Here is a 27,720-nt window from a genome sequence, read left to right as displayed (position 1 = left end):
CTTGAATCATCCAGAAACCATCCCTATCTACCCCTGCCCCATCTGTGGAAAAATTGTCTTCCATGACACTGTTCTGTGGTGCCAGAAAGTTTGGGGACCACTGCTCTACCCCAGCCCATCCCAGACTTACTAATGGAGAAACTCTGGGAGTAGAGTCATCAACTGGTGTCTTAACCGGTCTTCCTGGTGGTTCTGATAGAAGTTAAATTAGGATAACCACAGGCACAGAGGGAAGAGCACCAACTTTGGAACCAGGTAAATTTGAGTCTGAAACTTTAGTCTGCCACTTACCACTTTGAGCAAGCTATCTGTCTTCCAGTTCTCTGAACTTGAACTTCCGTATCCTTAAAGCCTAAAATACTTCCTTACTGTGCTGTGATAAGGATTACGTAGACCATAAATGTTCATTTCCTCTCCTAGCCAGGCAGTTCTTTTCCTCCAGTGACAGAGCCTTTATTTACCTGAAATATAATTGACTGACAAGATTATGTTAGTTTCATTTGTACCACATAGAGATTTGATACTTGTATCAAATTTTTTGTATTTGATACTTATATTTGATACTTTGTATCATTTCACACATTATGAAATGGTCACCATCTGTCCCATACAAAGTTATTACAGTATTATTGACTGTATTCCTTACATTATATTCCTGTGCCTTATGTATTTTATAACTGGATGTTTGTATCTCTTAACCCCCTTTACCTATTCCATCCCCCCAGTCCCTTCCTTTTGGTCAACCACCCATTTGTGTTTTGTATCTGAGTCTATTTTCATTTTGTTTTGATTGTTTTGTTTTTTAGACTCTACATATGTGACATATAATATTGCCTTTTCTTTGAATTATGTTACGTAATATAATTCCCTCTAGATGGACGGAGGAGCCTGGTAGGCTGCAGTCCATGGGGTCGCTAAGAGTCAGACACAACTGAGCGACTTCACTTTCACTTTTCACGTTCATGCATTGGAGAAGGAAATGGCAACCCCCTCCAGTGTTCTTGCCTGGAGAATCTCAGGGACAGGGGAGCCTGGTGGGCTGCTGTCTATGGGGTCGCACAGAGTCGGACACGACTGAAGTGACTTAGCAGCAGCAGATTCATCCGTGTTGTTGAAAATGACAAGATTTCTTTTTTTATGGCTGAGGAATATTCTGTGTGTGTGTATATATAAGAATATATATATTCATATATATGTATATATATATCTTTTTTTCTATTTGTCTATTAGTGAGCATTTAAATATATGTTACTTTCATATCTTGGCTATTATAAATAATGCTGCAACAAATATTGGTGTGGATATAATTTTTCAAATTAGTAATTTTATTTTCTTTGGGTAAATATCCAGAAGTAAAGTTGCTGGATCATATGGTAGTTTCTGTTAAATTTCCTTTATGCTGTTTTTCATAATGGCTGCCCCAGTTTACAATTTCATCAACAGTGTATGAGGATTCCCTTTTTCCCACATCCTTGCCAACACTTGTTATTTGATATCTTTTTGATGATAACCATTCTGATAGGCATGAGGTTGCATCTCGTGGTTTTGATTGGCATTTACCTAATGATTAGTCATGCTGAGCATCTTTTCATGTATCTGTTACCTATCCTATATGTATGTCTTCTTTGGGAAAAAAAAAAAAGTTTTTTCAGGTCCTCTGTCCATTTTTTAATTGGGTTGCTTGACTTTTTGATGTGAATTGTTTGAATGTTTTATATATTTTTGATGCTGCTGCTGCTGCTAAGTCGCTTCAGTCATGTCCGACTCTGCAACCCCATAGACGGCAGCCCATCAGGCTCCTCTGTCCCTGGGATTCTCTAGGCAAGAATATTTTGGCTATTACCCCTTTATCTGATATATTGTTCACATATATCCTTTCCCATTCAGTACTGCAATGTATAATTTGTTGACAGTTTCCTTCACTATGCAAAACGTTTAGGTTGTTGTAGTCTCATTTGTTCATTTTTGTTTCTCTTACATGAAGAAGCAGATACCCAAAAAAAAGCTACTAAGATTGATGCCAAAGAGCATGTTGTTTCTGTTTTATTCTAGGAGTGTTATAGTTTCAGGTCTTATATTTAAGTGTTCAATACATTTTAAGTATTATTTTTGGATATGATGTGAGGAAGTAGTCCACTTTGATTATCTTGCATGGAGCTGTCCAGTTTTCCCAACACCATTTATCAAAAAGGCTGTCTTTTCCCACTGTAACTCTTGCCTTTGTCATAGACTAACCATAAAAGCGTGTGTTTATTTCTAGGCTTCATCATCATATAATGTCCTTCTTTGTCTCGTGACAGTCTTTGTTTTACTGTCTACTTTTCCCGATGTAAGTATTGCTACCCTGGCTTTCTTTTTGTTTCCATTGCATGGAATACCTTTTTCCATCCCTTCCCTTTCAGTCTGTGTCTTTAAATCTGAAGTGAAGCTCTTGTTGGCAGCATTTGTATGGGTCCTGATTTCTATCCATTAAAGCACTTTCTGTCATTTGATTGGAACATTTAGTACATTTACACTGAAGTATTATTGATAGGTATGTACTTACAGACAATTTGTTCATTTTTTTCATGTGTTTATAGTTCTTTTTTGTTCATTCTTAGACTCTTCCCTTTGATTACTGTTTTTAGTGTTATGTTTGGATTCCTTTCTCTTTTTTGTGTGAGTATATTTTATAGGTTTGTGGTTACCATGAGGTTCATATATTATAACATACAACCATATATACACAAACACACACACAGACAAGATTATTTTAAGTGAATAATATCCTGGGTTTGAATGCATGCTAACAACTCTTCACCTCTCCCCTTACACGCACACATTTTGTGTTTTGATGTCAGCTGTGTTACATCTTTTTGTTTTCTGTACCCCTTCACTCCTCATTGTGGATATACATAATTTTCCTGCTTTTATCCTTTACCCTTCTATCCTGCTGGCTTTATAAGTGGTTGATCTACTACCTTTACTACGTATCTGTCTTTATCAGTGAGATTTTTCCTTGCATAGTTTTTGTAATTATAGTTGTGGCCTTTTCCCTTAGAGAGGTCCCTTTAACATTCGGGGAAAGCCGGTTTAGTGGCACTGAACTCTCTTAGCTTTTGCTTGTCTGCAAAATTCTCTATCTCTCTCTCAAATGTGAATGATAGCCCTACCAAGTAGAGTCTTCTTGGTTGCAGATTTTTCCCTTTCCTCACTTTGAATGTATTATGTCCCTCCTTTCTGGTCTGTACAGTTTCTGTTGAAAAGTCAGCCGATGGTCTTATGGTCATGCTCGTGCATAATTAGTTGCTGTTCTCTTCCTTCTCTAAGATTCTCTCTTTATCTTTAATTTTTGGCACTTTAACTAATTTGTTGTGGAATGCGCCTTTTACGGTTAATCCTGTTTGGGACACTCTGTGCTTCCTGGATCTGAATGTCTAGTTTCTTCTCCCAGGTTAGTGACATTCTCAGCTATTATTTCTTCAACTAAGTCCTCTGCCCCCTTTTCTCTTCTCCATCTAGGTCTCCTGTTTGCAACTGTTAGTATGCTTGATATTGTCCCAGAAGTCCCTTGAACTATCTTCATTTATTTATTTTTGCTTTTCCCGCTTTTCTTCTGGTCAGCTTAGGTGATTTTTACTACTGTGTTCCAGGTTACTGAACCATTCCTCTGTATCATCCAGTCTACTGTTTTCTTTCTAGTGCGATTTTTATTTCAGTTATTATATTCTTCACCCCCGGTTATTATTTTTTATAACTCTCTGTTGAAATTTCCGCTGGATTCATTCATTCTTCTCCTGAGTTCAGTGAGCATCTTTATGATCTTTGTCTTGAACTCTCTATTGGCTGGACTGATCACCTCTACTTTGTTCAGCGCTTTTTCTGAGATTATGTGTTGTTCCTTTGTTTGGAGCATATTCCTGTGTGTCCTCATTTTGCCCAGTTCTCTTTGTTTATTTCCGTGAGTTAAGTAGGTTGGTTACAGTGTCTGATCTTGTAGAAGCAGCTCATGTAGGAGATGTCCCTTGGGCCCAGCGTCCTTTTTCCCTCTGGTCACCAGAGCTGTGTAGGGAGGGGTGTCCTTATGTGGGCTGCCTGAGCCTTTCAGTTGTGGTAGGGCCTACTGCCAGGGCATGCTGGAGGCAAAACGGGCCCTGACTCAGTTGTCTGCAAGGCCATGCCTGTGTGGTGACTAAAGGCTGGTTGTAGCGCAGGGGAGGCTTGCTCCATGCTTTGCTGCATGGCCTGGGGTGGGGGTAGGGGGTGGTATGTGTGTAGGGCCTGAGCCTTTTCATTATCTTCCATGTTAAGTTGCTCAGTTGTGTCAACTCTTTGCAACTATATATATATATATATATAGCCCACCAGGCTCCTCTGACCATGAGATTTTCCAGGTGAGAATACTGGAGTGAGTTGCCATTTCCTCCTCCAAGGGATCTTCCCAACCCAGGGGTCAAACATGAGTCACTTATGTCTTTATTATCTTGGGAATGCAATTGTTTTATTGCTTTATTTCTTTTTCGACAAAGACGCAAGATTCTGTTGGAGGAAGAGTGAGAACATCCTCTGTGGCATCTGCTGCCATTAATAATATAAATTCATCTCCCTTTGGATTCCATCTTCTCCCACCTGTGGTGAAATTTGGAGTGCTCGAAGAAGGACACACGTATGCCACCACTGTAAAGCTCAAGAATGTTGGAGTGGACTTCTGCAGGTGAGGCCAAGGCTCCAAGTGTATGCTCAGATCACCTTCCCTTGCTCTGTGACTTGTCTTTGGTAGCCTACATCAGTGAATGTTTATTGGACTGAACTGTAATTACACCTGAACTCTTGAATCTTAACATCATTCATTCAGCCATTCACTAATTCATCCATTCATCCATTCTTCAACAAATCAGTATTTACCAAGCCTCAGTTATACAGTAGGTATTTCTTTATGTGCTGCTCAGTCATGTCCAACTCTTTGTAACCCTTTGGACTGTAGCCCACCAGGCTCCTCTGACCATGGGATTCTCCAGGCAAGAATACTGAAGTGGTTTGCCAGTTTGATAACCTCCAGGGGATCTTCCCAATTTGAGGGTTGAACCCACATATCCTGCATTGCAGGCTGATTCCTTACTTCTGAGCCATCAGGGAAGACCCATTTCTTTGCCTTACCATTAGTGATTATTCTTACTTTAGTAGGAGCACCTCAAGACCTGATATGTCCCAGCAAAAAATCAAAGAGAAGCTGTACAAGTGTTACAATAAACAATACACAAAACAATAACTAATGTGGAAAACTTGAAAGTCCATTTCTCAAATCCACCACCAACTATAACACCAACTAATATTTGTTGACACTCTGTGATCTAAACATGATTTTAATTATGTTAATTCTGCATAATTGAGGCAAAAAGGAAAAAATTAACCCTTAATCATCAAGGTCACTTTGACTCTAATGATGTGACTCAAAATTAATAGCAAATAACTTAACTCACAGTCTGTATTCCCAACAGAAAATATACTCTATCTGGCATTAAGTGACAAGAAAGTCACTTCAGTCCTTCATTTCCAGGTCAAAACCAATAGAATCTTAAAGTGTGTAGAGATCTTGGAGACTGTTATGATATAAGGGAACTGAGTAACTTGTCTTAAAAGGTCTTGTAGGCTTCAGCAAGGGTAGATCTCTCATCCCCTGAGTGACAGTTCTTTGGAGCACCTTGCTTTATCAACACAGCTGTGGTCACTGCTTCTTGTGGGAGATCAGTCCTTCCCATTGGGTCCACATCTATTCCAAGACAATTCCCAATTACAAAATCTCCTCTGTACTATTTTGTAGTAAGCATCAGGATTGTGGGGAACTTTACCCCCATAAAAATGGGATACATGTATATTTCAGAGTGCAGAGTTATTCTCAGTGTCACTAACAAGTCCTTTGAGAGCATTTATGATTCTAGACTCAGGATTGGAAGTCAGACAGGGCATAGCTACAGGAGCATCTGATTGAGAAGATCACTGTCCCATTTTAGTTGAGGCAGGTCCTCAACTTCAGGGATCATGTTCATTTCCTTGGAAGAAACTGGAGGGGATCACACCACCAGATCAGACATCATTGCTTTTTGGGGTTGTTGCCACAAAATGGGTGGGGACAAATGGAGAGTCAACCTCAAACTTAGTTAAACTCACCCAAGGAGACCCTGTGTGTCCAGTATAGAATTTTAGTTTTATAGATGTCACTGCTCAGCTTGTTCAGATCAGCCACTACAGGACAGATAGCAAAGCGGATGGTAGAGGGAGCCCAGTTGGGGTCAACATGGAGATCGACTGCCCTTGACATTTTAATTTACTCCAGGTCTTTAACCTTCAGGCAGAGCCCACAAACCGCAGGAAGGGGAAGAGATCAACAAGTACCATGTGTGAGTCCAGGGCTTTTCAAGTTCTCCTACATTTTCTGAGCCTTTTCTGTTTCTCTTCTCCCCAAACATGCAAACCCCATACCACGACAGAGCAAGACTGGCTCCCATGCTCCACTGCTTTCCAAAAGAGCCTTTATTCTTCAGCTTAATGATCTGGCAGTCAGCATTTGTGTTCATGCTGGCGGCTACGCTGCGGTGCACACGCCAGCCAAACGTTCACAACCCTCTGCCCAGGCCCAGGCTGCTCGTCAGCATCTGATAACAAAGGGTTGAAACCCGGTTTGGAGTCAGTTTGACGCCGATGAAAACTGTTGGAAAGGCAGTTGTGAAACAGGCCCCAGATTCTCCTTCCAACTGGATATTAGAATGTTTTTCTACTAGTCTGGACCCCCTGCTCCCGTGTAGCCAATATTAACACCTTCCTGATTTTATTACTTCCCAGTTCATTCGTGCTCATGTTTTTCATTATGGCATCAATTTATTCCCATCTTTTTTTCCTGGTAGGTTTAGGGTGAAGCAGCCTCCACCCAGCACGGGACTGAAAGTGACTTACAAACCTGGGCCTGTAAGTCCATGTGCTGTGTCTTGTGTGTGTCCATATGTGTGTGCATGCAGATATGTATATGTTTCCAGTGAAGTGAGCTTTTGCGCCATTCTACCAACTCAGTTTAAGCCGTTGATAAGTCGACTTTTTCTAGTATCATAAGCAGCAGATTCCTGGCGCTGGTACACTCTCTGGCTGTTGTCACTCATTTCATGTAACAAACATAAGCACTCCTATGTGTACGTAGAATTAAACTTCCAGCTATGGAACCATTTCTGAAGTTCACTTCACTTGCCCCAGTAGTGCAATTCTATACAGTTGTCTGAAAATACTTTTTTAAAAAATTAAAATATGATTTAACATGCATTTGGTAAACTGATTACCTAAAGATATCCTGTGACAAATCCTTCTGCAAAGTGAAAAGTCATTGGAAAAAATAAATACTCCATTATTTACATTTTATGTAAATCTGTTCTGTTCTCCTAGTATTTGTCAGAGAATTGTAATGACATATTAAGAAATAGTAGCATATTTAAATTAACCATCTGTCTCATTTCTCCAAAAATCTCTGAAAATATGAATTTCAAAATGTCAAACTGTTCTGATTTTATTTGATACATTATATTTAGTATAAAATGTGTATTGCCACTTACTTCAAAATATAATTTCAGAGGTGTAGTATGATTAAACAAGAGATTATCTCAAAATATAATAAAATCACACTCATCAACCTTGACTTTTATTTCTTGGGCAGTATATCATCGTTTGCTTTAACACTCTCGTCATCTCATTTAACAAGCTTTGAGCTCCTCCCATATGCCAGCAATAGTGCCAGGCTACAGGAGATGTTAAAAATGAGTGAGACACATAAGAAGTATACAAAGCAGGCACATGCTGGGCACTCAAGAGATGTGTGACTGAGTAACAGATGGTATAAGAAGACTGGTAGATAAATGAGCCATTTATCACCGATGGGGTCTGCACAGGCTCATGCGAACTCTGAGGGAGTGCATCCAGTCCCATAACCAGCACATTGTGCTGACTGAATCCCAAGATCTAAAAGCAGTCACAGTTGCTGTGTGTTGACACAGAAGAATCGGTTGGCTATAGTGCAAAGTCAGCTGGTTTCTTGTAACTGTGCTACTAAGCAGCTCTGTGATGCCGTTGGTTAATCCTCTGCGCCTTGCTTTCCTCATCTATAAAAGGAGCTTAGACTGATCATTTCTTAGCCCTCTTGCAGCTCCAATATGTTATGATCTATAAAACAGTAATATGCAGACTGCAATTCCAAAACAGACATCCTTTTGGGGATTCAATCCACTAATTTACGAGTACCTCTCTGAAACACTTCATCACTGTCCCATGTCAGAATTTCAGAATCTTCACAACATAGAGCAAAAACACAGTTAAAGCAAGCTTTTCTCCCACTGTTCTGGGAAGTTAGCAAATCTTTTTCATTTTAAGTAGGGATTATGCCAAAACCCTAAATGACTGCTAGATCAACCTTTATATGTACTAAAAACCCAAGCTCACTCTATACCTTTTTTCTTTCTGATGGTAGTTTTGGCTCTGGCAGAAAAATGTAGCCCTTAGACTTCTCTGTATCTAAATCTCACCACTGTTCAGCTTGGTTCATTGCCAGCACCACATGAATGCACTCCAAACCCAGGTGGACCTGTGTTATGGCAGCCCTCCAGCTCCCCTCGTGCAGCGTCGTCATCCCCCAGCCCTGCTCTGATTGTTGGGCTTGGAGGGCTGAGGGCCTGGTTCTCAGAAGCTGCTGGATACCCTCCAGCATGCAGACGTCCGCAAGCACGGCACTGAAAAAAAAACCGAAACGTTTTTCAATTCTAGTATTTATAAAACCCAATTGAAGAAAAAAACTGTATATTCGTACCTAATTGCTTTCCATGTGGTGGTTTCTGATTTATTTTTTCCAGATAACTGTTCTCACATTGGCTTTTTAACCCACCTCCTAGGGAGGTGGCTTCCAAACATAAACAGCCCTTTCCTTCTTGGCTTAGATGGTATATTCTTTTCAGGGGACAAAGCAAGAAGCCCATTCCTTGCTGTGTTTCTCCTTCATGGTCTATCAGGTTTCTTTTTTGCTGATACACCCTCTTCCATGTATCTTTCGGATCTAAGCAGTTTGGCATTTAAACTAATTCTGTCTCCCTCTACTGGCTTTGCCACGTTACAAGTCCTACAGTAGGAATATGCTAAACCGTGGGACACGGGCACAGGAACTGTGGGATTCACCTGGTCTCTTAAATTTAAGATTAAATTTATGTTTATCTTTGATTAAATTTATCTTTGTTCACAGAGATGACAATAAATAGAACCTCACTACTGATATTCAAGAAATAGCACAGTTACAGACATCTTAAGAGTTTGCCCTCCAGCACCCTGGCATTTAGTTTCCTCATGCTTTTTCCTAAATGGCACCTGACTTTCTCCAAAATTTATCCTGGGTCCCACTTACTCAATGGAAATCTACCTAACTAATCCATGAAGTAATTCTTCTAAATGCTGAAACAGCAGTCATTCCTTTGTGCCAAACTGAGAGATGAGGACGCTGGATTGGAGAGTTTGAATAACGTGCTCAGAATCATGGTAAAGTTTTGAGCTTCTGTATGTCTGATTCTGAAGCTCCATTGTGCATTTCAGGTGGCGGCTGGTTTGCAGGCAGACCTGAGAGTGGAGTTATTCGCCATGGCTGTCGGGGAGGATGGCACCAAGGGATTGGCTCACATCTCTCACAATATAGAGATTATGACTGAGCATGACGTCCTGTTCTTACCTGTGGAAGCAAATATCCTTTAAAGTTCAATTTGAGTCACCACATATAGTGTAAAAATTACGTTCGAGCAAGGAGAACACAGAGGTCAAAATGGTGTTTCCTAATCCCCTCACATCTGCCCTCTGTAGCTTCATTTATTCTAGTTTTAAAACCATAGAGTTAAATTTCTTAGGACAGAGACTTGTGTCTTCATTCATTTTTGAAAGCATCTAGCAAAGTGCCTGACACATAGTACATGTAACTTTAAGTTGGATAAATCTCAATATTATTGGCCATCTCTGGGGTATCAAACAGTCAGAAATTTTTTAAAAAGCAAGTCTTTGTCTTAAGAAAAAAACCTGGTCATCTTCTTGGGGGATAGAAGATACCTTATTATAAAAAGAGAATGAATAAGTATTGAATTGTACACACATTCCTTCATATTGGTATCCCCTGTATGTAGAATATATAGATATACCAAGAGCCTTGTATATGCAATGTCCTGTATGAAATATTTTATCAAATATAAAAGTGAAAATTGAACTCTATCTTAAAAAGCTACATAAGCTGGTAGCAGGAATAAAATTTTCACACTTGATTCCTGTATTGTAACTCTAATAGTATGAATCATATACCACTTTGTGTTATAGGTATATCTATTTGATTTTTGAGCTGGGTCTTGTAGAATACAAAAACTTTTGATGAAAAGAGGCTTAGGAAGAATGAACAAAACTGTAGCAATAGGAAAGCTCCAGTTGTTCAGGAGGGTAAGCAGGGAGTTCAATTTGTTGAGAGCTTAGAGTATTAATAATATAGTGGCAAAGCTGGTTGGAACCAAGTTGTGGGAGATTTTGAATTCTTGGCTTAAACCTTATTATATAAGCAACACTGAATCATTGAAATTCTGATCGACTGGGTGATATAATCAGCATGTCTTTATAAAAATGAATTCATTGTTATCATACAGGCTATGTTGAAGGAGAAGAGATACTGGATATGCAACAAACCATTAGAAGGTTCCTTCAGCAAGCCGTCAAGTGTAAGGACAAGAACTATAGTGTGGCAACAGTAGATATGAAAGAAGGACGTGGGTGAAAGACCTTTGGCATGGGGTACTGTAAAACCTAAGGTGGAACCCATTAAGAAAAGGAAGTTAGAGGACGTAGAGTTCACTGGAAAGTGTTGAGGTTCAGGTAATGAATCATGGAGATTTAGTAGTGGGTCTCAGTTGAGGAGTCAGAGTTGGAAATATAATAATGTTAATTGTCAGCTGCAGAAGTGGTGATAGAAAGTATGGGGGAAATGAGTAGAAATTTGGGTTTGTTTAGGGAGCAGGAGGGAAAAAAAGAGAACCCAGGAGAGATAGAACAAGCAATTGGCAACATGTGAAATATCTCAAAGAATTTCAAGGAAAACATGGACATAGTTGACAGATGCTATGGAGATGTCAAGGAGGATTCTGATTTACGTAGAACCGCTAGATTTTGTTGGGACGAAAAAACTGCAAAACATAAAGAATGGCTGCCTGTTGAGAAAGCAGAAATATTGAGTATGGATACACTTTCAATTTATTATTGAAGAAAAGAGCAAGAGAATATGGTGTCTCAGACTTGGAGAGGGAACAGAGCAAAGGAGAGATTTTCAGTTTAGTGTAGTATATTTCGTATGCTTGTAGGCGAGAAAGAATGGATCAGAAGAGAAATATTAAAAATATGAATAAGAGAACTGAGGCAGCAATATCCAAAAGGGGGCGAAAGGATAATCAAGAACAGAGCTAAAGGGTTAATCTTGGCAAGGGAGAGGGTAAAGATGGGCAAGGGTCTAGACATTCTGAGGTGAAAGAGAAATTAGGGGAATTGTGTCAGGCAATCTTGATTCAATAGAAGTGGACTTGTATTCATTTGTTTATGGGCTTCCCAGGTGGTTCAGTGGTAAAGAACCTGCCTGCCAATGCAAGAGGCTCAAGAGATGCAAGTTCAATCCCTGGGTCAGGAAGATACCCTGACAACCCACTCCAGTATTCTTTCCAGGAAAATCCTACGGACAGAGGATCCTGGTGGGCTACCGTCCAAGGCGTCACAGAGTCAAATATGACTTAGCAACTGAGCACGCATGTTCATTCTTTCAAAGATCATAAGTGTCCCTAAAGTGCTAGGCATCAGGGATACGGCAATGAACAGGAGACAAATCTCTGCCTTTATGTAGCTTACATTCCAGTAGGAAGACAGACAGTAGACCAAATAAGTGAAACGTGGACTCTAATGGTGATAAGTACAATGTAAGAAATAGAAAATGTAACAGGAAAGGAAGCACATGGAGAAGGAAATGGCACCCCACTGCAGTATTCTTTCCAGGAAGATCTGATGGACAGAGATCTGTAGCCTTGTGGGCTACAGTCCATGCGGTTGCAAAGAGTTAAACATAACTTAGAGACTAAACAACAGCGACAACATAGGAAAGGAAGTTCAGGGAGTGTTAAGGACTAAAATTTAAAATGAGTAGTCAGGAAAGACCTCACTGAGAAGGATTTCCCCACTCTGGGAATTACGTCCTCTTCACACAAGTTATTAGATGCTGAATCTAATAACTAACTGACTAACTGAATTCCTGCTGATGATCACAGCAATTAAATAATTTTGCATTTATTCTAATAACATTTCTATTTCCTTGCTTACAGATTAGAGACCATCTGTCTGGCACAGAGAAATGGAAAAAGAGTTTTACTAAATCTTTAGCCTACTTCCAGGGTCAACAATGATAGTTTATAGCCTATTTCTCAAGATCTATTCCTTCCCCTTTGTACCAAAAAAGCGTGAAATCTGCATGTTGATGTGGTCTGGGACCTGGTTATGGTTTGATGGTGCCTATAGAAAGGCCAGTCACATAACAGAAAAACATACACTAGAGGGGACCGGAGAAATTCCAGATCAATATCCATCCTTCATCCTCTAAGCTTGGCATATAGAATTTGCATTAAATCGAAAATACCTAAAAGTAATCTAATGATGCTAAAGATTCTAATTCTAAAGTATTATCTGAGTTTGCATATACAACTCATTTGTTCATGAAAATAATAGTCCTTAATGGGTATTTTACCAGTTTTAACAAGCAGCAATTATGATAAGAGACCAAAAGATTTTCCCCAGGGAAAAGAAAATCCCACGGTCCAGAGGATTTCTACAATTTCTTCCTCTGCACTCGGAGTCTTCATGTCCCGTAAAATTTCTCCACATTAGGAGTCAGGTAAGTAATACATTTGTAATTTGATTGTCATCCATTCAAATGTGAGGCCATAGACCTCACATTTGTTTTCATCTTCATTCAGCCAGCAACCACTGAGCCACTTAGTCTGGTGGAATTAAAATACTTGTGTTTTAATAATGATAACAGCTACCCATTTATACTCATTATCCATCTAATCCTCATAGTATCTACAAGGTAGATATTTCCCCCACTTTATAAATAAGGAAACTCAGGCTCAGAGAATCTCGAAGAAGTAAAAAATCTAACTTACTTCAGTGTGATTCTAAAGTTTATTCTTTCAAGCGCTATTTTTGACACTGATCTGACTTTCCAAGGGTAGAAACACCAACAGCAGGATGCCCTTCTGTACTTGAGAATTTACAGTTAGGTCAGTGGTTCTTGCGTTTTTTGGACTCAAAGACTCCTTATGTGCTGCGCTTAGTCTCTCAGTCATGTCCGACTCTGCGACCCCGTGGACTACAGCCCACCAGCCTCCTGTCCCTGGGGACTCTCAGGCAGGAATACTGGACTGGGTTGCCATGCCCTCCTCCAGGGGATCTTCCCAACCCAGGGCTCAAACCCGGGTCTCCCGCTTGCAGGTGAACTCTTTACTGTCTGAGCCACCAGGGAAGCCTGTATACATATACTTATATATGTATATATGGCTGTGCTGGGTCTTCGTTGCTACACAGTTTTTCTCTAGCTGTGGCACGCAGGGGCTACTGTCTAGCTGTGGTGCATGGGCTTTTTATTGCGGTGGCGCCTCTTGTTGCAGAGCACAGACCCTAGAGCATGAGGGCTTCATTTGTTTTGGTTCCCAGGCCCTAGAGCGCAGGCTCAGAAGTTGTGGTGCACGGGCTTAGTTGTTGTGTGGCATGTGGGATCTTCCCAGACCAGGGATCAAACCTGTGTCTCCTGCATTGGCAAGCGGATTCTTTACCACTGAGCCACCAAGGAAGCTCTCCTTAGGTATTCTTAAAAATGACTGAGGATCCCCCAAAGCTTTTGTTTATGTGGGTCATTTTTATCAGTATTTACCATATTAGAATCAAAACTGGGAAAAACTTTTAAAAAATTGTTTTAAAAAAACAGTACATTACTGTAAATAAATTGTTAACGAAAAATAACTTTTCCAAACAAAAATTAATGAGGGGAAGATTAAATCTTGGCAAATCTTTTACTAGAACACAGCTGCATTCTCACAGCTGCTCTGTCTTCCGTCTGTCACCATATCACACATTGCAGAGTCTCTGGGAGACTCCACTGTATAGTCATGAGAGAAAAAGGCCAATAACATCTTGCATTTATTTCTTAGGACTGCTGTAACAAATCTGTATTTGTTGCCCAAGGCTGCTATAGCTAAGTACCACAGACCAGGTGACTTAAAACAGTGGATATTTCTCCTCTTACAGTTTGGGAGGCCAGACGATTGGAATCGAGGTGTGAGCAGGGCTGGTTCCCTCTGTAGCCTCTGAGGGAGAACTTGCTCTATGAGCTTATCTTCTGCTGGTTCCCCGCAACCCTTGGTGTTCCTCAGCCTATAACTCGCCACTCTCATCTTTGCCTGTCTCCAGCGGCATTCTTCCCTTTGTGTTTCTATACCTCTCTCCTCATAAGATCAACAGTCATTGGATTTAAAGTGTTAGTCTTTTTGCGACCCCATGGACTGTAGCCTGCCAGGCTCCTCAGTCCACGGGCTTCTCCAGGCAATACTGGAGTGGGTTGCCATTTCCTTCTCCAGGGGATCTTCCCGACCCAGGGATCGAACCTGAGTCTCCTGCACTGCAGGCAGACTCTTTACTGTGTGAGCCACCAGGGGCTCCTCATTGGATGAAGGGGCTACCCTAATCTTGAATGGGCTTCCCAGGTGGTGCTAGTGGTAAAGAACCCATCTGCCAATGCAGGAGACACAAGAGACGTGGGTTTGATCCCTGGGTCAGGAAGATCCCCTGGAGAAGGAAATGGCAATCCACTCCACTCTCCTTGGCTGGAGAATCCTACAGACAGAGGAGCCTGGCAGGCTACAATCCATGGGGTCGCAAAGAGTCAGACATGACTGAAGTGACTTAGCAGGCATGCATGTACTTGAATAAGATGAGGCTTCATCTTAACTTGATTGTAAGTGTATACCCATGGCGGATTCATGTTGATGTATGGCAAAACCAATACAATATTGTAAAGTAATTAACCTCCAATTAAATAAATTTATACTTTAAAAGACCCTATTTATAAATAAGGTCACATTCATAGGTCCCTGGTAGATAAGCGTTTTGTGGGGACAAACTCAATTTAGTTTACCCTCTGGTCCCCCAAAATTCACATCCATCGCACATGCAAAATACACTCAGTCCATCCCAACACTCCCCAGAGTCTTCACCTATCCTGGTGTCCTCTCCATTTGCGGACCTGTGAAACTCAGAAACTTGCAAAATACTATGGTGGGATAACATAAGAAGACATTCTCCTTTTAAAAAGAGAAGATGCAAAGAATTAAGCAATCACCAGGCTAAGTGTTTGCAATGCTCGGGGCAGATTTGCTGAGGTTTCAGAGTATGAACACAATCACTTATGTCTTGATCTGCGCTCTGGGCCAGGGGCTTCCCAAGCCCCAGCCTTGGACCCTCAGAGGCCTTTTGGGTCCCACCCTCTGTCCTTAGCCTGATAAAGTGTTATCCTCTGGGCAGCCCGCTTTCTGCTTATAGAAGCCCAGAAGTCTAGCAGCCTCCCTTCATTTCCTGCCTCTGTCCCCCAGGCCAAGCAGGCAGTGTTTCTGCTGACAGAACATTCTTGGAAGTTTTCGCTGTCAAGGGGCTCCACACTATTAGGCATGAGGGCTCTCCACAGGTCTTTCCTTAAGTCTCACCTCTGTTCCTGGCTTCTGCTGAGATGGCTGACGGTACTCATCTTAGTCACAAACCTGTTTTTCTGCTAGGCTTTCCAGTTAAACCTTTGATAAACTCTTCAGAGCATGCCTTAGCATATCTTACAATACAGACAGGCTGTGAATTTCCCAAATCATCATGATCAGGTTCCTTTTTGCTGACTGTTTCCTTCCTCAATTTATCTCTTTCCTCTTGCATTTTACTATAAGCAGTAAGAAACCAGGACACATCTTCCATATTTTGGTTGGAAACTTCAACTAAAAATACTACTTCATTGTTTATAAGTTCTACTTTTTATCCAAAAGCAGAAGACAATCCAGCCAAATTTTCTGCCACATCGTAACAAGGATCTCTCTTCCTCCACTGTCCAATAACATGTTCTTCGTTTCCATCTGAGGTCTTACCAAAAACACCTTTCATGTTCATATTTCTACCAACAGTATGTTCACAATACAGAAATTCTCTAAGATGCTTGAAGTGTTCTTCACTGTCCCCATCCCTTCCTTTTGAACCTTTATCAAAATTGCTTTTAATATCTATTATTTCTACCAGCAGTCTTTTCAAGGTAATCTATAATAGAACTTTTCTATAATGCAGCTCAAGATTTCTTCAGCTTTCACCCATTATTTGATTCCAAAGCCACTTCCACATTTTTAGGTATTTGTTAAAGCAGCACCTCACTTCCCGGTACCAAAATCTATTAGTTTCCTGTGTGTGCGTGATAAGTCACTTCAGTTGTGTGTGACTCTTTGTGACCCAATGGACTGATACATCCTTTGTGTATTTTTGCACATGGTTATTTGTTAGAGAATGTTTTATAAATAACTTAATTCCAAATAGTCAGTCATGTTTGACTCTTTGTGACCCCATGGACTGTAGCAGGCTCCTCTGTCCATGGAGAGTCTCCAGGCAGTACTGGAGTGGGCTGCCATTTCCTTCTCCCTAATTCCAAATGTCACATTTATAGGTTTCGGGTAGACATGAATTTCTGGAGGACACTATTATACTTAACATTTTAAAATATTTTTGACCATGCAGATTATTCTCAAAAGGGTCTTCAGACCCTAAAGGTCTGGGAACATTCTTTAGAAACCACTGGTTAAGGTGTGGTTTATCTTGGTTCTAGTCCATGATTTTCAGAAGTTACCCTAAACTAAAAAGTGATGAAGTCTGAAACTCTAGCTGGACCATTCTGAAAACTACAGCACAGCTTTCCAATATTCATAATGCCTGTTGGCACCAATCTATCAAAAGTAATGACATGAGTCTGACGTAGGGTGCAGCTTGCTTGGGGCAGGTGCATGGGGATGACCCAGAGAGATGTTGTGGGGAGGGAGGTGGGAGGGGGGTTCATGTTTGGGAACGCATGTAAGAATTAAGGATTTTAAAATTTAAAAAAAAATAAAAAAATTAAAAAAAAAAAAAAAGTAATGACATGAGTGTACCTAATAGAAATGTCTTAAATGGTACGTCTTTATGCCTCTTTTTTCATATTACCAGTTAATGATATTAATCTAAGTACAATGAGTATCTTTTAAACACCTATTGTAAAGATTCTGTGATATCTGACAGAAAATATTTTCATCTATTTCTTTCCAATCTTTTCTACCTATGTATATATTGGAATCATTATATAGTTTTATATTGTATGTGTCTCAAACAGAAAAAGTAACATATTCTGTGTTTCTACTCTGAGCCAGTGGTAAGTACTCCAGTTGTTATCAACAGACATCATGAATGCTTACTGCTTTAAGATAATGAGCTATAAATTTCTCTATAACTCAGTAACTTAAAGCAACAGACACTCCTGATCTCCTAGCTTATGTGGGTAAGGAATCCAGGCATAGAGCTGTTGTTACCGTGGCTCAACTAGGGGTGAATCTGCTTTCAGCTCACTCAAGCAGTCACTGGCAGGATGCAGTTCCTTGCAGGCAGTTAGATGGAGGACCTCAGTCCCTTACTAGCTGGTGTTGGGAGATTGCTCTCAGGGCATCTCACGATAGGCAGCTTGTGTTTACTAGAGCGTTGAAGATCTGAGAGAGCATGAGCACAACAGAATTCAGGGCGTTAATAACCTATTTATTGTATTCTATTCTCTAGAAGCAGGTGAACAGGTCCAGCCTATGCTTCAAGGGTAGGAATTATCCAAGGGCAGCTAGCACTTGGCCTAACAAGGGATGGGCCAGTGAACATCAGAGCTGCTTCCATCCCATAACCTCAGAAATAAAGTGACAGGACTTAGAATATAAGGTGATGTTATCCTTAAGAGCCTTAGTCTTATCTCAAAACTCAGGCTCTTATGAGGAAAGGGATGCACTGTAGATACTGTTTGCAGTGTGCGCATTCTCAGTTGTGTCCGACTCTTTGTGACCCCATAGACTGTAGCCTGCCAGACTCCTCCGTCCATGGAATCTTCCAGGCCAGAATACTACAATGGGTAGCCATTTCCTCCTCCAGGGGATGTTGCCAACCCAGGGGTGGAACCTGCGCCTCCTGCAGCGGCAGGCGGGTTCACTGAGCCCCCGGGGAAGCCTGTTTGTAGACCAGGTGCTTCTTCCTGAGCTCCTGCCTCGTCTGGCCTGGAAAGGCTGCACAGATGGGTGAGTGGAACCCTAGCTCCCAGTGACAGACACCACTGTCTCCCTGCTCACTGCCCTAGGTGCTCAGCTAGATTTCCTTGGGGTGAATGTGATTTATACTTGTCACTGAGAAACACTTTAAGTAATTCCTCTTTCTGGTGGAAGGAATAACTGCCTCCAAGGTTGATTCTTCAGAGTGGAATGCACCTAGAATCCATCATACTGTCTATCTTCCTGCCTTTTCACGGTGAAGTGTCAGGAACTCTATGCCTAAATTCTTTTTACTCTCATTGTTAAAAAAAAAAATAGTACTATTCAATTCCTTACTTCAGTTCAGTGACTGTTTTAACGCTTAGACGTGTTTGCTTTAGGAGAGATAAGAACTGCATCTGAAATTGGCAAGAAAATGGTAGTACTACAACACAGTAATTTAGATGAAATGGACAAATTCATAGAAACATACAAACTACTTAAACAGACTCAAAAAGATAGGGAAACTCTGCACTGATTTGTAACAGGGAGACCCAGTTAGTGATTTAAAAACTTTCACAAAGAAAAGCCCAGCCCCAAAGGTCTGTGTCAATTTCCTTTCCCAAAACACTATCACCTCCCCACCAGGAAGATACATATACAGCATATTAGTCACCCAAAAAGCACAGCCAGGTATCTCAGCTTGACTGCTCTTTAATTAGAGACAAGTACTTAGAGGAGTAGAAACAGCAATTAGGATCATCATATACAGATAAAACAACCTATAAGAGGTTAAGTTTAAGGAGGCTGTTTCATGTAACTTTTACAGTCCCTTTCAGCTCTGAAAGTTTAAGACTACATTTACGGGCAGAAGGTGATCAATTACACACCTGATTGTTTCAGTGGGCTATAAAACCTAATCTGGAGAGATAACAAATAACTCATCAAATCTTCTGACATAAATAAGGAAACATTCTGAAATGTTTCAACTTTAGTGAAACAATACCTAATTTAAAAAGTTCTCTGCTTCCTGCTAGACTATAAAGGGCACACCTCTTAGAGGGCGCCCCATTCAGAGCACAGATTTTTAAACTAGTCTGTTTCAATCCAAGACACCGCTATGCTGAAATTCCTCCAGGCAGAGCTGGGAAACACGTCGTGTGATCCTCTGCAACATGAGATCTTAAAGATTACACCAATGCTACTTCTGCTTAGTTTGGAAGTCCTTCTCAAGGAAAAGTTGGGAAAGGCACATTTCAGTTCTAAGTCACTGTTAAAATCAGCTTCTCCCTCTTTTTCCTCTTCCTCTTCTTTTCTTCCAAGTGGCTGGTAGCATCAGCAAAAAACATAACTTCACTTTTCGCTTCACATTCTCTCTTGAGATAATCAAGACCTGCCATGTTGAAGCCGATAACATCCTGAGGAAGAATAGAAGAGAGATTAAGTGAACTTCCCCTCACTTCAGTTCAGTGTCACATACGTGAGTCAGAGGAACCAACGCTTCATGTGTTGTTACCCATCCCTCCCTAAGGTCTTTTCTTGTCTTTTTTCCTTATGTCTACCAGCTCCAATAAAAACCTCATCTTAAATATGTATGTATGTCAGGTCAGTATCACCCAAGACTGGGCACAGCACACCGTGCTACTTGTAAGTCACATATACACTAGGATTTCCCCTTCTTATTCTGTGGCTACCTCTACAAAGATACTTACCCGGACTTGTCTGACTTTTGAAATGGTTGTTTCCTTTAATTTTTCAATCACTGGCACAAGCATTTGGTTGCTAGTGATCTGGCCAAAGTGAATCCTAATAGAAAAATAACACCAAGCATTGTCACAAAGAATAGTGGTTTTGGCTATACCTCCTAGAACCAGCAACAAAACAAATGTCAAAGCAAGGAAAAAAAAAATCATTTCACCCATGATGGGAATATAGAAATGCTTCTAGCAAAAAAAGCTAAAGATGTTTCTTCCATACAATTCAGTTCTATCTAATACTTTTAAAACCTAGTGTCCTAACATCTAAAAAGCTGACTTTTCCCAGCAATCTATCAAGTGGCCACAGATTTTTAACAACAGTATTCTATAGGGATTTCAGAGGGAAAATGAGCCTTCTAAGAAACACTAACTCAAAGATTTATATTTCAGCCAAAACAAAAAAAAGAGAGAGAGAGAGATGATCAAACTCTGACTGAGAGTACCAACATGCCCTGGATGACTTAATGCTTTTTAACTTCCATGCTCACCCTCATTCACAGCTGTGACCTGCCATATCTACCTCCGAGGTACACCCATCTACAACCCCAAAATGCTAGAAATAGTCAGTGTAACCTGATAATACTGTAATCAGTAACCCTGATTCAACATATGCCACAGCAATAAGAAATACCCTGTAAACGTGTATATCTTCATTTGCTACTATATCATGAAAGAAAGAAAAAAGAATGATGGGTTAAGGTTCATGAAAAAATGCCAATTTACCAAGTACACCATTTTCTTTTAATTACTTGGTATTGGCTGAGCAGTTTCTACTGTTTTCCTAACAGTATTTTAAGGAATGTTCAAGTTTGCCAGTATTCCTGTTCTCTTATACAACAGCTGGAGATTGGGGGGCAGAGCGGGAGATAAGAATGCAGGGTGCGTGTGTGCTATTCACCCAGTCCTGACTTTCCATGACCCCATGGAGTGCAGCCCACCAGGCTCCCCTGTCCGTGGGATTCTCCAGGCAAGAATACTGGAGTGGGCTGCCATTTCCTTCACTAAGAATATACTAAGCCTTTGTAAAGACATTTTTCCTCCATTACATATTTAATACAAATCCTTCCTATTTAAGAATATCATGTAATGAACATTTTCTTTATGTTTCTTGGGTGCTTAGTTGCTCAGTTGTGTCTGACTCTGTGATTCCATGGACTGCAGCCTGCCAGGCCCCTCTGTCCGTGGGGTTTCCCAGGCAAGAATACCAGAATGTGTAGCCATTCCCTTCTCCAGGGCATCTTCACAACCCAGGGACTGAAGCCAGGTGTCCTGCATTGCAGGCAGATCGTTTACTATCCAAGCTACCGGGGAAGCCGTTATGTTTCTTAGTTCCCTCCAAATATGCCACTGCTCTTCCATTTGTACTTGTAGAGGCCTGGGAAATAAGCTGACTACTCCTTAAAATTCTGTTATGGAAACCAAACCAAACCATTTAGTTTAAACTCAACAGTTAAAAAAGAAACACCACTGAAGGAGACTGGTCATTCAGGGATGGCCTTTCAGCACCCTACGCAGAACCAGGGCCACTGCCTTAGACTGTAACTTGGAGACCTCCGCCTGCCTGAGCACCCTTAGCAGCGTAGTACCTCCTGTTACTTCAAGAGGTGGGTCATCACTATCGGCACTTTAGGAGCAAGACTGGCCACCAAAGGATAAGAGAGAGTCTGTTTTGGGCAGCACTGCAATTCCTAACAGTCTCTGAAGCGTCACGTTTCTTAATTGCAAAGCATGGAGAGAGCTTCCGGTGAGGCACTCCTGGAGGAGTTAGGCTCGTGAGACATATGATGTTCTCTGGGGAAAGGACGTTACCTGAGGAGAAAGAAGAGGCACCTACACAGCAGTTCAATGTCGGAGCCCTGCTGGATGAATTCATTAAAGAGCCTGAGGATGTCTGGGACGTAAGCGAAAGGCAGCACGAGGAGGGATTCTTCCAGCTCGCTGGAGAGGGAGAAATAAACGTTAAAGATGTCACGTTTCTTTACATGGTCAATTTAAAAGTCTTTTCCCCTCCCGTTTTTCCTTCTCCTTTTATTTACTTCGGTAGATCTTGCCCATCCAGATTCACCATCTACATTATGATGGCTCTCTCTTATCAACGTTTTACTTTTCTTATATTCAGTATTTTCACCTACTTGATGCATATTGGTCCATGGCAGTGTAGGAGAATCTTTCTGTCTTTCAGATAACTCATTTCTTCAAAGCTTTTTATTGAATTTCCTATCTTTGTATGATACTTCTTTTACCATTTACTGAGTCCTCCTATATGACAGAGTCTGCTTCAGGGCTTTAGAGTCTGTTTTGATGATTGGTTCTGACAATCCTGTACTGTTTCAATGTTGTTGTTTGTATCGTTCTTTAATCTCTTTCTTGTTCTGGGTTGGTTTGTTTACTTTTCTTGAGCTAGTTCTATTATCATTCCATCGATTCCAATTAGAATTCTCAAGAGGCTTTCAACTGGGATCACAAACCTATAGATTAGCTTAAGAAAAACTGAATCTTTAAACACAGAGTCTTCCCATCTATGCATGCACCCTACCTCCATCAATCTAAATTCTACTTTACATTTCTCTAGCAAAGTTTAATTATCTTAGGTTCTATTTGATTCTTATATGGGACATACTCAGATATTGTGATTTGTTATAAAAATGATAACTAAGTAGGTCAAACTCAAAACTGAAAGACAAATCACAAATAAGAAACATTATTTCAAAAATGACAAAAGATATTAAAAAAAAATTGTTAACCAGTAAGAAAAACATCCATAAAGCACAAGAATGGGAAAGTAAAAATTCACAGGAAAAAATACAAATGGCCAACAAATATAATGAAATTTTAACTTTGTTAATTAAAAATGAAAATGATACAATACTACTTTTTGCCTCTCAAACCAGCAAAGGATTTTTTAAAAGCCTGGTGAAAGTCATTACAGGCACTCTGGAAAGTAAGCAACATAAACCTTTGAAAAGTTCATGTCCATTAATTAGTTAACAGACTGCTAGGACCATTAAGAAAATAATCAGTGAGGATGGCAAAGATTTATATGTAAAGGTGTTCAGTGAAGCAGTATTAAAATAGCAAAACCCTTATGCAACACCTGATAGTAACTATATGTACAATGGAATATTTTGAATTAATTCAATGATGTGTTTCTGAAGAATATTACTAACGTGAGCAAATGCTCAGGAACTATCCTGTGAAAAACGACAGGATATAAAAATGTATACATATGATTTCAACTCTGTACATACACAGAAAACAATTCAAAGGAAATATACAACAAAAAATGTTAATAGTTGGTACCTCTGACTGAACTGCAAATAATCTCATTACCTATGATGTAAAGTAGCACTGCCCTTCATTTGTCCTTAAAAGTATCTCCCTTCCTATTTTAGGAGGAGCCTTCTAGTGAGCCTTCTAGTTCTAATTCAAAAAGAACACTATAATGAATTATTTTCCATCTAAGTTTTGACATAGTTAACCCTCTAAGGAAAACAGCCATCAATTAATCATCAATTATAATGTACTTATCTCATGTTCAGTAAATGGTGTTAGCTGCCAACTTACAATAATCCATGCACTGACACTCACCTGGATTTGATTCCTTTAAAAATCTCCAACACATAAGCTGAAGGCTAGAATGGAAGTGTGACAGCATTAGTGATACTTCTATTTCTTAACTGAAGCTCTCTAATCGCTATCTTCTAAAAACCAGGGATCTCTCCCAGGAGAAACCATGTTCTAAAAATGGCAATACGTGCATGGGCTTAGACTGAGTCAGATCTGGGTTCACAATCCGACTCTGCCACTTGCCAACTATGTTCCCTTCAATCTGTAAGTCAGGACAGTTTCTTGTCTATAAAATGACACTGACATGTATTACTATTGTGATGGATGAAAGGTGAAAGCAAAGTTTGAGTAATTAAAGATTACTAAAGTATATATACACTGTCCCATGATTCTCCCTCTCTCCTCTTTTATCTGACTGATTTGTAACAACTTTCTGTCCAAAAACTTCAGTTTCAATGAACAGAATTTTCAGAGAGCACTTTGGATACTAAACATAAATAAGCAGTAAAACAAAAACAAAAAAAACCAGTCCAGTCCAAGCAGAAAAGACGACTTGAAAGTTACACTAAAACAGTCCTTCTGAAACACAAAATATCCTAAAGGAGTCCAACATTCAACAGAGATTTTTAACAACAAAGTATTTCCCAACATGTCAATTCTCAAATCTAATGCCTCTTCACTTCCTCTCTTGTGCCTGTCTGAATTTAACCTTAGAATGGCAGTTAAACCTTAAGGGGGAAACCATTAAACATTCTACTTACAGAGATATTGCCATAAGCCATCAGGATGGGGTTGATGGGAAGAGGAACCTATGAAGAAATGATTAAATCAAGTCATTAAAAAATAAGCCTTTGATAGTGCTTATCGCAGGCAGGGTCATAACAGTATTTTATAGTTCTGAAGGAGGGCTTATGAATGAGTGTGGGTAATGCATTTCATCTAGAAATCCAAAATGGCTCACCAGCCTCCCAAACTAAAGCAGGAACCTGAGTTTCCAACTCAATACAGTAATCACGTTGATTTCAAATTAACTATCCTTGGCTTTTTATTAAGAAAGAGCTTCTCAATTCTTTCTTTCTAATGTTTGAATTAGAAACGATTCTATCACATCTATACAAATGATGTTTTTCCCTCAGCAATTATCTCTATAAATAAATGTTACTCAGAATGTAACTTAATGAGCTGTCTTACCTCTTTCCCTGCAGCTTTACAGATGGCTTTGTGTTCTCTCATTTTTGCAGTTTCTTCTCGGTACAGCTCAATAGCCTCCATGATCCTCTCAGCCTACAATGACAAAGAATGGAAGTCATCACAATACACTCATCATCCCACAACACTGCAGATGGAAGGCCTGACGAAAAGCTGTCAACTTAAACTGCTTCAATCAGTTTAATAAAGATGTGCCAAGAGCGTCCCAAACAGCATTCAAAGATGTCTTTGGCTTTTGTTTTTTAATTTACAAGGAGACTAAGTGTCGTGAACTCAGGTGAGATTGCAAGTGGACACCTAGAGCAGGGCAGCTCCCAGGTACACCTGACAGGTACACTTGCGATCAACCCTTCCTTTCTTAGAAACCACACACTGATTAAACAGATTCAGCACTGCTCATGTCCTTGGTTACAAGGGGGGAAAACAGAGATTATGATCTCCGTCTATAAATTTCATCAATCTTTTTGCCACAAAAGGGCTATTTGGCTGGGACCTTTTAAAAATGAGATATGGGGCAGTGATCAAGATGGCGGAGTAGAAGAACATGAAGCTCACTTCCTCCCACAAGTACATCAAAAATACATCTACATGCGGAACTATTCTCTCAGAATATCTACTGAACACTGGTAGGAGACTTCAGACCTCTGAAAGAACAAGAAAATCTCCACATAAGCATAACCAGGTAGAACAAAAGACAAAAGTGAGAAAGGAACTGGGTTGGGACCTGTACCCAGGGAGGGAGCTGTGAAAGAGGAAAGGTTTCTGTACCCTGGGAAGTCCCCTCACTAGGAGGAGGTCAGCCAGGACAGAGGGAGAGCTTCAGAGCCTCAGCAGAGAATACAGCAACTGGTTTGCAGCAGCTAGAATAGAGAGAGGCCTGCACAGAGGGCCACTGCCACCCCTCTACACTCCCAGCCTGAGACGTGTGTCCACGGGTGCATGTGAGGGCTGGGTGTGGAAGCTCGGGCTTCAGAGATCATACCCAGGAAGAAGACTGGGGTGGGCTGTGCAAAAGCAGTCTTGAGGGTCTGGAGTCTAATGCAACCACACCTGAAGGTGCATGCAGAGGAAGCCTGCCCACCTTAGAGGCCAGGTGCTGTTGTGTGGCAGTGTGCGACGGGAGGCATGGTGTCCACCCTACAGCCTTTATCTCTGAGGGACCGCTCAGGCTGTGGGACACTGCCTACATGAGCTCCAGGAGTGGTAGTGAGCCGCCACAATGCCCAGGCTTCAGGAATGGCTGCCAGCCACCTCCGCTCCATTGTGTGCTCCAGGGGTGTGCATGAGCTGCCACTGCCGCTGAGAACCCAGTGCTGCATCTGCGCACCCCTTGCTGCTGCTGCTGCTAAGTTGCTTCAGTCGTGTCCAACTCTGTGCAACCCCATAGACGGCAGCCCACCAGGCTCCCCCAGCCCTCGGATTCTCCAGGCAAGAACACTGGAGTGGGTTGCCATTTCCTTCTCCAATGTGTGAAAGTGAAACGTCAAAGTGAAGTCGCTCAGTCGTGTCCGACTCTTCGTGACCCCATGGACTGCAGCCTACCAGGCTCCTCCGTCCATGGGATTTTCCAGGCAAGAGTACTGGAGTGGGGTGCCATTGCCTTCTCCTATCAAGGGGATAATGGCCGGCACACGCTGAGGAAAGAGGCAACAGGCATCCACACTAAAAACAGTCCTTGCACCAAAAATATCAAACCCACACACTACACAGGGATGTTCTCACATGTAAATTGCCCTGCAAGACCACAGTAATAGACCTCTTCAGTCTAACAGACACCAACTTAAAGGAACAACCAATTATAAAGAGGAACCAAAAAAAATAAGAAGACTCATTTTTTGAGACAAAAACTGAACTAAACACAATAAGAGCAGAATAAATAATGCAGAATAAGTGACCTGGAAAAAAGAAGATGGAAGTCACCCAATCAAGACAATAGACACCAAATAAAAGAAATGGAAGCAATATAAGAGACCTATGGGATAATAATAAAGTGTGCCAATCTACACATAATACAGCTCCAGAAGGGTGCATGGGGATGACCCAGAGAGATGTTGTGGGGAGGGAGGTGGGAGGGGGGTTCATGTTTGGGAACGCATGTAAGAATTTAAGATTTTAAAATTTAAAAAAAAATAAATAAATAAAAAATAAAAATAAATTAAAAAAAAAATAAATAAAATAAAATCACTATTATATCGTTAAAAAAAAAAAAAAAAAAAGAAATTATGGCTGAAAACTTCCCAAACCTAAAGAAACAAATATGCATGTAGAGGAGGCACAGTTCAGTTCAGTCGCTCAGTCGTGTCCGACTCTTTGCGACCCCATGACTCGCAGCACGCCAGGCCTCCCTGTCCATCACCAACTCCAGGAGTTCACTCAGACTCACGTCCATCAAGTCAGTGATGCCATCCAGCCATCTCATCCTCTGTCATCCCCTTCTCCTCCTGCCCCCAATCCCTCCCAGCATCAGAGTCTTTTCCAATGAGTCAACTCTTCACATGAGGTGCCCAAAGTACTGGAGCTTCAGCTTTAGCATCATACCTTCCAAAGAAATCCCAGGGCTGATCTCCTTCAGAATGGACTGGTTGGATCTCCTTGCAGTCCAAGGGACTCTCAAGAGTCTTCTCCAACACTACAGTTCAAAAGCATCAATTCTTTGGCACTCAGCCTTCTTCACAGTCCAACTCTCACATCCATACATGACCACAGGAAAAACCATAGCCTTGACTAGACAGACCTTGGTGAGCAAAGTAATGTCTCTGCTTTTTAATATGCCATCTAGGTTGGTCATAACTTTTCTTCCAAGGAGTAAGCGT

General features: G+C 40.8%; 2 protein-coding genes across 2 annotated transcripts in view; one reads left to right on the top strand and one right to left on the bottom strand.

Moving 5' to 3' along the window:
- Window positions 1-12,936, top strand: part of SPAG17 (sperm associated antigen 17) — a 242,972-nt gene extending 230,036 nt beyond the window's left edge. The window contains exons 45-48 of the mRNA XM_018046513.1: window positions 4,509-4,693; window positions 6,882-6,942; window positions 9,589-9,733; window positions 12,797-12,936. Of these exons, the coding sequence (XP_017902002.1) occupies window positions 4,509-4,693; window positions 6,882-6,942; window positions 9,589-9,733; window positions 12,797-12,936 (531 nt within the window). The remainder of the gene's footprint in view (window positions 1-4,508; window positions 4,694-6,881; window positions 6,943-9,588; window positions 9,734-12,796) is intronic.
- Window positions 19,071-27,720, bottom strand: part of WDR3 (WD repeat domain 3) — a 39,166-nt gene continuing 30,516 nt past the window's right edge. The window contains exons 22-27 of the mRNA XM_005677798.3: window positions 24,890-24,982; window positions 24,460-24,507; window positions 23,720-23,763; window positions 21,941-22,069; window positions 20,087-20,180; window positions 19,071-19,792 (exon numbers count right to left, since the gene is read on the bottom strand). Coding sequence (XP_005677855.2) covers window positions 19,637-19,792; window positions 20,087-20,180; window positions 21,941-22,069; window positions 23,720-23,763; window positions 24,460-24,507; window positions 24,890-24,982 — 564 coding nt within the window. The 3' untranslated portion in view covers window positions 19,071-19,636. The remainder of the gene's footprint in view (window positions 19,793-20,086; window positions 20,181-21,940; window positions 22,070-23,719; window positions 23,764-24,459; window positions 24,508-24,889; window positions 24,983-27,720) is intronic.

This window comes from Capra hircus, chromosome 3, assembly GCF_001704415.2.
Source record: "Capra hircus breed San Clemente chromosome 3, ASM170441v1, whole genome shotgun sequence".
Taxonomy (NCBI): domain Eukaryota; kingdom Metazoa; phylum Chordata; class Mammalia; order Artiodactyla; family Bovidae; genus Capra; species Capra hircus.
This window is presented reverse-complemented; position numbering and strand designations above follow the sequence as displayed.